General features: G+C 35.1%; 1 protein-coding gene across 1 annotated transcript; it reads right to left on the bottom strand.

Annotated features, from left to right (window-relative positions):
• Positions 1 to 464: 464 nt before the first annotated feature.
• Positions 465 to 13,582, bottom strand: LOC141530628 (uncharacterized). The gene is made up of 4 exons (XM_074247883.1): positions 13,501 to 13,582; positions 6,933 to 7,068; positions 6,500 to 6,856; positions 465 to 6,428 (listed from the first exon to the last, which is right to left on the bottom strand). Exons 1-4 carry the CDS (start codon positions 13,531 to 13,533, stop codon positions 781 to 783), a joined length of 6,174 nt encoding a protein of 2,057 aa, XP_074103984.1. The 5' UTR covers positions 13,534 to 13,582; the 3' UTR covers positions 465 to 780.
• Between the last annotated feature and the right edge of the window lie 515 nt (positions 13,583 to 14,097).

Genomic DNA, 14,097 nt, shown 5'->3' with positions numbered 1-14,097 from the left:
TTGTATACTTAGAAAAAAAAAAAAAAAAAAAAACAAATCATTTTTTTATTAAGTACATATGATTAATATATACATTCAATTATCCAATTAATTTAATTATAATATGTATGTTTATAAAAGTAATCTTATAATTAGTAATCTCAAGTATGAAAAATTATGGTAACTAAAACTAAGATTATTACTAGAGCCAGAGATTCGTATTTTATTGTTTTTTTAATTATATAAAAATACGAGCTGGCTTGGTTTGATATTTTGAGATCATAAGGACATAGTTTGTATCAAAATAATTTTATAATAAGATAGTTTAAAAAAACAAAATAATAATATCAACGTCCTTGTGATAGCAAAATATTAAAAAAGGTAAATCAAACAGCAGCTATCAATTATCTGAGTCCCATCAATCGTCAGTCATTATCGTCTAAAACTATCGAGTTATATAAAGTTACGAATTCCTCAGAGAGTAGTTGAGTAATCTCAGTTGACATACAACACCAAGTCAAGAGTGATTATATATATATATATATATATATATAATCAGTAATAAAGCACCAGAGACTGTACTCTGTAGAGTGGGAAAGATTAAACTACTGATACATCTCTGGATACAGTTATATCAAAATTGTCAGTCCGACAATTAATTTAACCACGTTCAGTTAGTTGCTGATATCTTTTCTACGGTCTACAAACCATGTGAATTCATGAATTTAAATTTTGGCAGCTATCTGATTAGATGTTGTTCATTAATTAGTTTTAGTAATAATATTCAATTCAGTATTATAATTAATTATAATTGTTTATTCTCCGTCTATCTTGCCTCGATCCATTAGAGTGACGTTTACTGATATTATTATTAATCGGAACATTCAACAATCCGAAATTCGCTTCAGAGATAACATGTTTGATGGCTTTGATGTTGCTAAGTTGACTTAGGTCTAAAATTTTTCCACCGATAAATCCGGATTCCTTACCACTGCAAATACTGCAAGGATAGGGGACCGAAGCTGCCGAGGGGAACATGGCTTTTGTCATACTTTCTGTCTTACTTTCCTCGCCCGGACAGTACGGGAAAAATATTACTGGAATAAATCCAATTTGTCCGGTAATAGGCGTGTAATTAAATTGATCAATAACCGGCGCTGACGTTTTCGTTACTAAATTTGTCGAATTTTTTGATTCAACAATATAACAAGGACACTTTTCAGGATTCGGACCAACAGGTAGAGAAATAGGTTTTATTTCAACTGGATCAGAGTCTTTCATTCTTAATTTTTCATTATTATTAGGTATTTTTTCTAAATCAATCATTGGCCCTCCTTCATTGGGAACTTGCAGATCTGGATTATTGTCATTTCGAGACTTTGCTGATAACCTTTGAAACTTTTCATTGTACTTTGATACTTGATACGCAAATTCGGGGTCTTGATTCAGTGATAATACTTGATCTTCAGATAGAAATTCACTGCGGCCAGATTTTTGTAAGCTCGCCTTGTTTCTTCGTTCAGATAATCGTTGTTGACTGTTTATCTGCGGTAGATCATCAGCTGTTATATCTAATGGCATAGAACGTTGTACAGACTTAAATTGGTAATTTTCATTTTCTGGTTCAATATTTTCGACGTTTGAATTATCATAAGATTGAGGTGAATTTTCAGTCAATGAAAATGGAACTGGTTGAAAATTGTCTCGGAAAGATTCTCTGGGTTTTTCATAGTGATATCCTTGATCAACTGGAGCTTGCTTTAGAGACGAAAATTCTAAAGATTTTTCTTCAAGCTCAAGTTCTGATTCAATTGTAAGTTCTTTTTCATCGTAAGCATTTTGATAGTTTTCGTTAGTACGAGGTTGTTTGTCATAATCTGGATCTCCTGGCCAAGGACCGTCTGGACCAGGATCTCCTGTAGGCCATGGGCCATCTGGTCCAGCTGGTCCAGTTCCTCCAACACCACCAACACCTCCAACTCCTCCTACTGGTCCTGTTCCACCAACCGGGCCTTCTGGTCCTTCAAGTCCAGGTCCTCCAGGTCCTCCAGGTCCTCCTGGGCCACCAGGTCCTCCTGGTCCACCTGGACCACCTGGTGCTCCTGGAAATGTACCTGTAGGTCCTATTGGACCGGTCGGAGCTGGAGGATAACCAGGATAATTGGGATCATCGGGATCTGGATATCCAGGATATGGAGGTAATAAATTATCAGGTTGCTGTGGTTCCGATGGGTATCCAGAACCAGTATTAGTGGGTCCTGGATAACCAGAGCCAATAGTGCTGGGGTAATTCGATTGATTTGAATCAGATGATCCTGGTTTTGCTGGATAGTTTGTTCCACTAGAAGGATATCCTGACGAGGGAGGAGTTGGTCTTGTTGGACGAACTGGTGATTGACCACCGTGTGAAGTAGTACTTGTGCTTGGATAAGACGGTGGTCGGGGATGGGTGGTTGAACCAGTACCAGTGTGTGAAGGATAGTTAGAAGTGACTGTGGATTGACCAGGTAAAGTTGATGGTTTAGAAGGCCTACCAGGTTTTAATGTCGATGGATGCCCTGGTTGGGGAGATGTTGTCGTTGGTCTTTGTCCGTGAGGAGGTTTTCCATGGCCGTGAGATGGTTTCCGATGTGGACGACCTGGTTTCGAGGGTGATGGGTATGATCCACTACCAGGATATCCTTGATTACTGGGGTAGCCTTGATTTCCAGGATAATTTCCATTTTGAGATTGTCCGTTCGATCCAGGAAATCCTTGATTACTTGGATAACCGGTTCCAGAACCCGGAGGCCGTTGAGGTTGCTGAGGTTGTTGAGGTTGTTGAGGTTGTTGAGGTTGTTGAGGTTGTTGAGGATATGATGGTGTTTCAGGTTTGATTGGTTTTTCATGCCCAAAAGAAGGTTTCTGTTGTGGAGGACGCGGGTTAGGTGTTGGCGGCTGTGAACCTGGATATCCTCCAGATGATCCAGGATATCCTTGATTAGTAGGATAACTACTTCCTGAGCCCGATGGATAAGAACCACCTTGGGATGGGAATGATCCGGATTGAGGATGACCAGGCTTTTGTTGTGGAGGACGTGGTTTTGGTGTTGATGGCTGTGATCCACTTCCTGGAAATCCTGAAGACCCGGGATATCCTTGATTACTAGGAAAACCACTTCCTGAGCCTGAGCCTGAGCCTGAGCCTGAGCCTGAGCCTGATGGGTATTGGGGTTGTTGTGGGTTAAAAATACCACCACTTGGTTTTGATCCAGTTTCAGGATGATCAGGTCTGTGTTGAGGAGGTTGCGGCTTAGGTTTTGATGGATAAGATCCACCTCCTGAAGATCCAGGATATCCTGGACTAGTAGGGTAACCATTACCAGGACCAGATCCAGGATACAAAGGTTGTTGAGGTTGAGTTGATCCACCTGATGGATAAAATCCAGTATGAGAACTATCTGGTCTGTGTTGAGGAGGTTGCGGCTTAGGTTTCGATGGATATGATCCTCCTGTTGAACTAGGATATCCTTGATTGGTAGGATAACCGTTACCTGAACCTGGAGGGTATTGAGGTTGTTCTGGATAAGGTCTGTTTGTTGATGATGGACCAGATTGAGGAGGATTTGGTTGTTGTGCAGACGGATACGAATCCGGTAATCCTGATGAACCTGGATAACCTTGCTGTCCAGGATAATTACCTCCAGAGCCTGAAGGACGTTGTGGTTGTTGCGGAGATCCACCAGAGGGTGTCGATCCAGATTGTGGTGGATCGGGTCTATGTTCAGGAAACTGTGGTTTTGGTGTTGATGGCTGTAATCCACTTCCTGGGAATCCTGAAGACCCAGATTGTCCTTGATTACTAGGATAACCGCTTCCTGAATCCGATGGATACTGCGGTTGTTGAGATTGATTAGATCCGCCGGATGGATGAGCTGATCCAGTTTGAGGATGACCAGGTCTGTGTTGAGGAGGCTGTGGTTTGGGTTTTAATGGATAAGATCCACCTCCTGAAGATCCAGGATATCCTGAATTAGTAGGGTAACCATTAACTGAGCCAGATCCAGGATACAATGGTTGTTGAGGTTGATTTGATCCACCCGATGGATAAGATCCAGTATGAGAACCATCTGGTTTGTGTTGAGGAGGCTGAGGCTTAGGTTTTGATGGATAAGATCCACCTCCTGAAAATCCAGGATATCCTGAATTAGTAGGGTAACCATTAACTGAGCCAGATCCAGGATACAATGGTTGTTGAGGTTGATTTGATCCACCCGATGGATAAGATCCAGTATGAGAACCATCTGGTCTGTATTGAGGAGGTTGCGGCTTAGGTTTCGATGGATATAATCCTCCTGTCGAATCAGGATATCCTTGGCTGCTTCCTGGATAAATATTTCCAGAACCAGATGGATACTGTGGTTGTTGAGGATAAGAAGTTCCTGAACCTGAAGATGGTATTTGTATTGATCCACCTTGAGAAGGATTTTGAGATGGTTTTTCTGGGAATATAGGCTTTGGAAATTCTGGTGATGACGGATTATCTGATTCTGACGGGTAAGATGGCTCCGATGGTGGATATAATGGTTGAGTAGATGGTTTTTGTTCGTTTGTTGGTTTTCCATGATCAGGCTCTGAACCCGGAGGTATTTGCGGATAAGATCCTCCTGATGGCTTTGATCCAGACTGAGTTCCATCAGGTTTATGTTGGGGAGGATGTGGTTTCGGTGTCGATAATTGAGATCCTGAAGACCCTGGATATCCTTGATTACCAGGGGAACCGCTTTCTGAGCCTGAAGGATACTGCGATTGTTGAGGTTGATTAGATCCGCCAGATGGATAAGCTGATCCAGTCTGAGGAGGATGTGGTTTGGGTTTTGATGGATAAGATCCACCTCCTGAAGATCCAGGATATCCTGGACTGGTAGGGTAACCGTTTCCTGAACCAGATTCAGGATATTGTGGTTGTTGAGGTTGATTTGATCCGCCTGATGGATAAGATCCAGTATGATGAGAACCATCAGGTCTGTGTTGAGGAGGTTGCGGCTTAGGTTTTGATGGATAAGATTCAGGATATCCTGGATTAGTAGGATAATCATTACCTGGACCAGATCCAGGATACTGCGGTTGTTGAGGTTGATTGGATCCGCCGGTCGGGTGAGCTGATCCAGTCTGAGGAGGCTGTGGTTTGGGTTTTGATGGATAAGAGCCACCTCCTGAAGATCCAGGATATCCTGGTTGAGTTGAACCGCCTGGTGGATGAATTGATCCACCTTGAGGATGACCTGGTCTGTGTTGAGGGGGTTTTGGGTTAGGTTTTAATGGATATGATCCTCCAGATAATCCAGGATGTCCTTGGCTAGATGGATATCCAGTTCCTGAATTTGATGGATATTGTGGTTGTTGTGAATTTGGAGGTCCTGTTGATTGAGGATAATCTGGTTTATGTTGAGGTGGACGGGGGTGTGGTGTTGATGGCTGTGAACCTGGATATCCTCCAGATAATCCAGGATATCCTTGATTAGTAGGATAACCACTTCCTGAGCCCGATGGATAATAACCACCTTGGGATGGGAATGAGCCGGATTGAGGATGACCAGGCTTTTGTTGTGGAGGACGTGGTTTTGGTGTTGATGGCTGTGATCCACTTCCTGGGAATCCTGAAGTCCCAGGATGTCCTTGACTACCCGGAAAACCACTTTCTGAGCCTGTAACTGATGGATATTGAGATTGTTGTGGATTAGAAGCTCCACCTGTTGGTATTTGTGAAGGTCCATCTGGTGTAATTGGCTTTGGCAGCTCCGGTGATGATGGATACTGTGGATACTCCGGTTGCAATGTTTGTGAAGGTTTTTGCGTTGTTTGTCCTGGGTATCCTGGTTTACCTGGTTTACCTGGTTTACCTGGCTTGCCATGTCCATGAGGTGGTTTTCCTTGACCCGGTTTTACGCCTTGAATTGGTTTATCTTGACCATTTCCAGGTTTATTCGGTTTTCCGGGTCGTCCAGGTTTCAAATGTATCGGCTTTTCAGGTTTCGATGGCCCTGGTATATTTTGAGGTGGTCGAGATGATGGTGATTCAGGTTTTCCTGGAATTGGGCTCGAAGATGATGGGGTTTCATTTTCACTTGGTGTTTGTCCAGGATAGCTCGGTTGTGATGGATAACTTGGTTGAGATGGATAACCTGATTGTGATGGATAACTTGGTTGGGATGGATAACCTGGTTGAGATGGGTAGCTTGTTTGAGACGGATATCCTGGCTGTGATGGATAATCAGGCTGGAAAGGATAATCTGGTTTAGAAGTTCCACTTTCTGGTTTTGAATTAGAACCACCTCCGGTTTGATCTGGGTATTGTCCATTTGGATTTTCAGGTCTTGATGGAATTTCGTTTTCAGTTTGTCCAGGATATGAAGGTCCGGGAATATTATTAGACTCTGATGGTACTCCATTATCTGAAATTCCAGGAACTAAAATAAAAATAATATTATATTAAAGAAAGTGATAAAATAAATAAAAAGTGATTGAAATAATTAATAACCTGGTCGTGATGGTCGTGTTGGTCTTGTACCAGGATTTTCAAATTGACGGCAATCTTTAGGGAATTTCAAGTCTCTCCAAGGCGTGATGATTCCATGATGATGGTTGTTGTGATGATCATCGTGATCATGGTTACCGGAATCTGAACCGTGATGTTCATGTTCATGAAGGAATAATTCAATCTCCTCTCCTGGACGAACTACTCTGTAACCCCAACCATCGCTTATATAAAAGGTCGCTTGTAGTACCCCAAATGGATCGATATATCCATAACATCCATATGTAACTCCGTCCTCTCCATGTATTTCATGGTGAAATTGACCATCTGGTCCAATTTCATACCCATAATTATAAGAGTCTAAAAAATAATAAAAAATAATTATTAAAAATAATAAATATTAAAATTTTATAGATATAAAGAATTTAAAATATACTCGTTTCAAAATCTTGATTCAAATATTGGGTTTTTGACTCATCACTTATACTTAAAATAAGTTCTTTTCCTTCTCTGACATCTGAATTGGTGGTATCTTGTGCAGACGTTAGTTGCAGGACAGCTCCTGTTACCAACTTGAAAACAAAAAGACAAACCTTTTTATTATAAATTAAAATTTGAAAAAATTTATCAAGATAAGAACAGGGTAATAATAAATAAAAGTACACTCAAAAAATTTTAAGTGAATTAAATAGTTCCTTTTGGCACTGATCAATCTGTGAGAGTAGTTTGCGTGCCGAACGTCCGGTATAAATAAATAAACTTTCACATACAGAGGTATCACATAAAGACTACACACCGAGGTAATTAGTTATTGTTACTTCACCGAGGTCCAGATCATCATCATCTTTACGAAATTAGTTAGTTAATTCGTATAGCGGATCGTGTAGTTGGCCTCGTTAACATCAGCGATACCCATCCAAACGACGTAATGCATTTTTATTATTCCTCCGTACTGCTTCATCAAGCTGTTATTCCTCTTTTTATTCTCTTTCATCTTCAATTACCCATCTCAATCATTATTATTTTTATAATGTGCTCATTATCAAATAGTATTGTAACATCGAGAAATCACGAGGGCCAATTTACCTTTTTATTTTAACCAAAGTATTTTCGGTTATTTTTATTACGTTGCGTGACACTGTTTTTTACTTTTATTAACGGTATATACACTCTTAATAATAACAATAATTGTATGTACATAAGTAAATATATTTTAATAATTAATCAAAAGAATTTATGTAAATTGGAGAGCCAAAAAAAATAAGAAGAATAAATAAAAATAATACGGAAGTTAAGTACCTGAGTTCAAAGATAGTGAAAGTAATTTCGACATAATTTTGATCTTATAATCTTTTAAATCAATTTAAAAAATTAAAAAATAAAATTATAAACGGACTTAGGTCAGTTACACCGTAGCAGGATTTGACTAGTTATTATATGTATATAATGTGTATGTTTTAAAAAAAATTTTTTTTTTATATCATTAAAGATATAGAATATCTTACTAATTACCCGGTTAATAGAGTTGAGTGGTGGAATATATTTAAATTTTTTTTTTTTTTTTAATGTTATTCTTTGATGGGAGTAAAATAAAAAATTAAATAATTTTTTTTCTCTTCAAGGAATTAGTAGAGGAGAAAACATGAAAGAGAAAACCGGATAGTTTAAGGATTGATCGAGGTAAATTATCACGTAAAAATGTAAATGGTGCGAACCGAGATGAGACTATGTTATCAAGGATTTAAAAATTGCGTACCGCCTGTGCGTGTCACATAAGTTAAAACTTTCTTTCTATTTTTAGGGTTACGCAATTGACCCTAAGACTTTTGGAAAATTTTAATTCACTTTCGTCATCATCATCATCATTATCTTTGTCATCATCGTCGTGTAGTCATTGTTACAAGTCAAAATATTTATGCAAGAAATAAAAATATAAAATTTATTAAGATGTTCAATGATTATGTTGTGGAGGCCGATAGAACAACTTGATTATGATATTTCTCGGTTTGATCAATGGAGATTACATTATTTTATTTTAATAGATTGATCTTGGATAAATGTTTTTTTTTTTTTTTTTTTTTTTATTTGTGATAGAAATTATTCGGATTTTGATTTAAATGGTGTGGTTTATGTGAGTTCAGTGAATACTAATGGTGAAATATTGTAGATATTTAAAATTATTTGTAATTTTAACGGTTATGAATGATGTCACTATCGAAACTCGTTGGATAGAATATAATATAGGAGTAATGTCTTGTAATCTACGTCATATTAGCTCGCCTACGCACCGTAATGGAAAGCGATACTATTATTATATAGTTTTTTAGGATTGCAAAGACACGGATGATATTTATCTTAGGTTGAATGTTTCTCGTAGGAGGTCTTCTTCACATTATATACTTTTATTTTCCTTTTTACTTTTTTACATACTATTTTTTTTTATCTTGACTCAACGATTGATCGCCAAGTTTGTTGTTGACATTTCAAGTAATGCGTGCAATTGAAATTATTTTTTCAATCTACTAAGGAGAAATTTCAATTATATAATAATATACCTACATTTAAAGTGCATTCGAAAATAAAAAATTCCTGAGCAATAATAATGATTACTCGTTAATCATTTACCGTTAATTTTAATTTATTGCTCGCATTAAAAGATTTTAGATAAAATTAATTATCGACATGATAATTTTTATTGTCAATTAAAAAATATTTATTGCTTGAATATTAGTGAATTATTTTTAAAAATTTTTAGCTGATAAAAAAAAATAAAGCCATTAAAAAATTTTTTGGTCTAGTAGATGACTAATTTAATTTACATTGAAATGTGAATGAGTAAACCAACTGGTTTAATTTTTTTTTTTTTTTTATCATCATTCCAAACATAATTTAAGAATATAATGATTATTAATTGTTTTGTGTATTTTAGATCAAAGAATTGTGCAAAGCTCACAATAATATTTAGTTCTAATTAATTATAATTTTATTTCATCGTTAAGCTCTTAATATACGCTTTAAAATGTTTTATTATTATTACTTTTAATTATAATATTGATCATTGTGATAGAGTCTCGAAAACAAAATTATGATAATAAGGGACGAAACAAACTTCCGGTACGTGGGATCCTTATAAATATATTCACGTAAGCCCCAATTTAAATCAAAACAAAGGCTCTTTTGATACAATCCGAAAGAGAATTTTTAAAAATAAATTTAAACAATAAACTGACAATACATAAACGTAGACAAAAATATCAGACTCCAGACTGGTCACGGATCACGGAAAGAATGTGTGTCACATTTATAGAAAACAGGACAAGCGGTAACACAAGTATAGTTACAACTCAAATTAAGTTGAGGAATTTGTCGAGAACGCCGAAGACGCTGAGAATAGTGATTGATAAGCTATTTTATAAATTTTTTTAATTTCTTTCAAGGACTCTATGTCGTTGAGTATCGTTCAGTAACATAATAATTAACTTAATAAAATTTTTTTTTTTACTTTTCAACTGTCCTGTAACGTCAAAGTTACAGGATAAAAAATTTTTATTACCAATAATTGGTGATTGTATGTTTCGAAAAAAAATTTTCTCAATGTAATAATGATTTTTAAAAATGAAACTGGATCTTGTAGTAGAATTACTGTAATTTGTAGAGTAAATTTAATAGCTGAGAATTGGATGAGGCTTCAATCTTTCGGACGTTGGACATTTTAAATATATAATATAATAAAATATATATATATATATATATATATATATATATATATATATACAATAGCGATAAGGCACGCTCGACAGACATTCACCTTGCGCATGGACGTGATGAACATGCGAAGGCCACAATCAATTTGTGGCTGGTACTTGAACTACGTCTACGTGATCGGTTGTTTGTATTTAAATTTGAATTTAAATATATTATTTACTATATTTATTATTTTGTTTTGCAAGTGTCCAAGTGTGTTAAATTTTTTTTTTTATATCTACGTCTACGGACATGCATTTTTATGCATATATCATGTATATCATATGTCATACTCACTATAAATATCTTGTTTGATCATAATCATTATCATTATCAACGATTAATTATTCATTAATAATGGTTGAGTGTCTATGACACCTGCATATGGTGGTAAATTTTACACCAATATGTATATCGCATAACTTTTAAATTAACATTTGGTTTCCTTCAAAGGCCATTCACTTTGTCGGCTTTGAATGTTTTTTTTTTTTTTTTACAATAAAATTTTTATTGATTAATCATTGCATTCGTCGATCAATGAACATATTTATGAATCAATGACCGACATTAATTTGTCAAGTATGAACAAATTGAAAAAAGTAGCTCATGTTTCGTATTATTAATCAAGGTAACCATATTTATACTTGGTAAGGAGGAATATTATGGAGAATACATTTTTTTTTTTTTTTTTTTTTCGTTTTTTTATTACAAATAAAAAGGTTCATACACCTTGAAGCTTGATGCATCATCATTCTCATTATTATCATCAGTATCATCTCTCTTGTAGAGTGAAAGTTGAATAAAGTCTACTTATATTAACCGGCGGCAGTTACTGTTGTTGTATTGCGCAATACTGAGAAGAACCTGAGCCAATAAATAGTGTCCGGAGGCCGAGATCCAAATAACGCATCTTAAAAAGTTATATTACCAATATGTTCACTCGAGGTCCACCACTTGTACAAGAATCGTAATTCTACATAATAAATATCCCCTGTGTATTATTAAAAGAATTAAACAGTGAGATGCACTCGGTTAAGGATAAATATGTGACACAGTTTCGATTACACTTGTACAATTCGTACGTGAGAAGAATCAAGATCGATCGAAAGTTTAAGTTCAACTTGAAGAATTTATAGAAGATGTACTTTTAGGAATTCAACTCCACTCAAAGTTATTGAATACGATAAAAAAAAGAAAATAAAAGTTTAACAATGACCAACTTTATTTTTTTTTTTTTCCCTCTTTCTATGTTATAAGAAGCTTAAGAAGAAAAAAAAATCTCAACAAAGGTATCGTGTATCGCAATAGGGATGGATCATTAGATTTAGCAATGTTTAAAGATTTTTTTCAATTGGTAAAATAGCTGCATTGATTGGCAGTTGATTAACTTTACACCATGTAATTGGCGAGTACTACGCAAGGCAGTATTAAAAGTACTACTCTTTTCTTATATAAAACTAACCAGATCTGATTACCCATCGCCCCCATTCAATGCTAAAATAAAGAATGAAAGAAAATTTGTCAATGATTACGATTTAAAACTACGCTGGTTTTAGTTCCGTGAGAATCGCTCTCAAATAAGATTACTTTATTCTACTTTAAATGTTGGTTGTTTAACTTGGTGAAGTAAACTTCTAACTTCGCTATCTGACTTGACACGCCAACTTAAACATTAAAATTTTTTTATTATAATTATTACTCTAAATAAATAAATAAATTTATAAAAGTATCTTTTTAACAAGTTTAATACTCGTGAATTGGAAAAAGAAAAAAATAATAAAGAAAAATTAAAATAGAACAGGATAAGAAAAGGAGCTAATGTAAATAAGATTACGTTCTGTTGATAATAAACAAATGAAATACAAATAGAGAATAAAAAAAGTAAGATTTTAGAAACAAGATAATAATATAATGTATGAAAGAGTTTAAAAGTATTTACGAGGTAATTCTCCATGATGAGTAGGATGCCCCTGCGGGGCCGGTAGTTTTCAATCTCTTTCGCCAAATAGATTTTCGATATAATACTCTACTCACTACAGTACACAATAGAAAGAATAAGAATACGAATGAATAAGAATACACACCAAGATAAATAAGTAGTATAATACGAATACGAAATTTTCATACGAGTAATCGGGATCTCACGCAGTGCAAACCAACTGATTAATTCTATCTCATGGTCCTCCTTTTATTTTTATCTATTCCTAGTTTTATAAAATCTATTCTATTGCCTGTGTCAGTTTTGTGTGTGTGTGTGTGTGTGTGTGTGTGTGTGTGTGTGTGTGTGTGTGTGTGTGTGTGTGTGTGTGTGTGTGTGTGTGTGTGTGTGTATGTGTGTGTGTGTGTGTGTGTGTGTGTGTGTGTGTGTGTGAATGTATTAGTACGAAAGATTTTCTTTGTCTGACTAGACTGGCTCCAACGAATTCGAAATTAACTTGGAGGATTATTTTAACGAGCTCTCGTATCATCGTATCGGCATATACACGCTCTGCTGTTGATGTATTATATTGCAATGATATGCAATCAAGTCATTGTTTATTTTATATGATGATACTCCTCTTGTATTTAAACTTACGCCGTCACCCGAATAATATTTATTCAAATCCATTTTATTTAATTTAAAAAAAAAAAAAAAAAATTATATGGAGTAATTTTTGGTAAAATTAATAAAAAAATTTTAATGATGACTCAAGCGAATATAATGATAAAATTGAATTGAATTCATAAATAAAATATGACTGGCAAGTAGTAACGCTTGACGTATTATGTGAATTACCTTCACTTTGTGCTAACAGAGACATTGTAAAGTATCCTACTTGTTGGGGTTTTTATCTTTTTATCTTTTTATCGTATTATGACATAATATAAAAATCTTTACTGAGAGTAAAAGGATATGAAGAATTTCTTATACTATTCGTGTGAGGGGTTTCGACGCATAATTTAACTCAACTATTATTACTATATCTATAGTTATGATTTTAATTATCATTCTTTTCTCATTTTAATATAATTATTATTGCAATTATAAATTAATTCACTAATTTTAGCTAATATTTCTCAATAAAATAGTTGACAATTACTTTCACTCTTTAAAATATTGTAGATCAATAATCACGAAATTCAGATAAAATTTAAAAAAAAAAAAAAAAAAAAAAAAAATCATTACATTAATTTAACAAGATTAATCACAATAATAATAAAACATTAAAAAAAAAAAAATAATAATCACTTGTAACAGTGTTTAATAATTGAAAACGTACCAGGGTGAAAGCAGCCCACACTCGTCTATGCATCCTTAGAAAAAAATGTCGATGAAAAATCTAGATGAGCTTTTTTTTATTTATTTATTTATTTATTTTTTTTTTTCTATTTTAATAACAAACTGTCATGTTAGTTGTTAAAACTCGATTGTAATTTTGGATTATTGGATGTAACTCGATGTAATGTAGTAATGATCATAAAACGATTCACAGTGTGGCCGAACAACTCAAGAAGACTGAACTGATGCCGGTCCGAAGGAGGCTTTTATACAGGGTGGGAGTCAACGATGAGTCCAAAGAGACCTACCAACAACAGCTACAGAAAAAGCAAAAGCAACACCAGCAGGTTCACTAGCACCAGTAACACCAAAACTAACAGCAACAAACTTGGTGTCCATTGGTTCATCTTTTTTTTCTTATAGTTGTTATTATTTTTGTTGTTGTTGTTGCTGCTGCTGCTGCTGCTGCTGCTGTATGTTACTCACTCTACTCTTTTGCTACCATAAAAGCTATCCCCTCTTCTTTTTTTTACATTACTCGGTCTCCAAAGAATCGACAGAGACACAACAATCAACACACTGAACCTCTTCGTTCCCG

The sequence above is a fragment of the Cotesia typhae genome, unplaced genomic scaffold (assembly GCF_013202065.1).
Source record: "Cotesia typhae breed Kobodo isofemale line unplaced genomic scaffold, CoteBio_Ctyphae contig_11, whole genome shotgun sequence".
Lineage (NCBI taxonomy): Eukaryota > Metazoa > Arthropoda > Insecta > Hymenoptera > Braconidae > Cotesia > Cotesia typhae.
The sequence above is the reverse complement of the archived record's forward strand: the minus strand, read 5'-3'. Positions and strand labels throughout refer to the sequence as shown.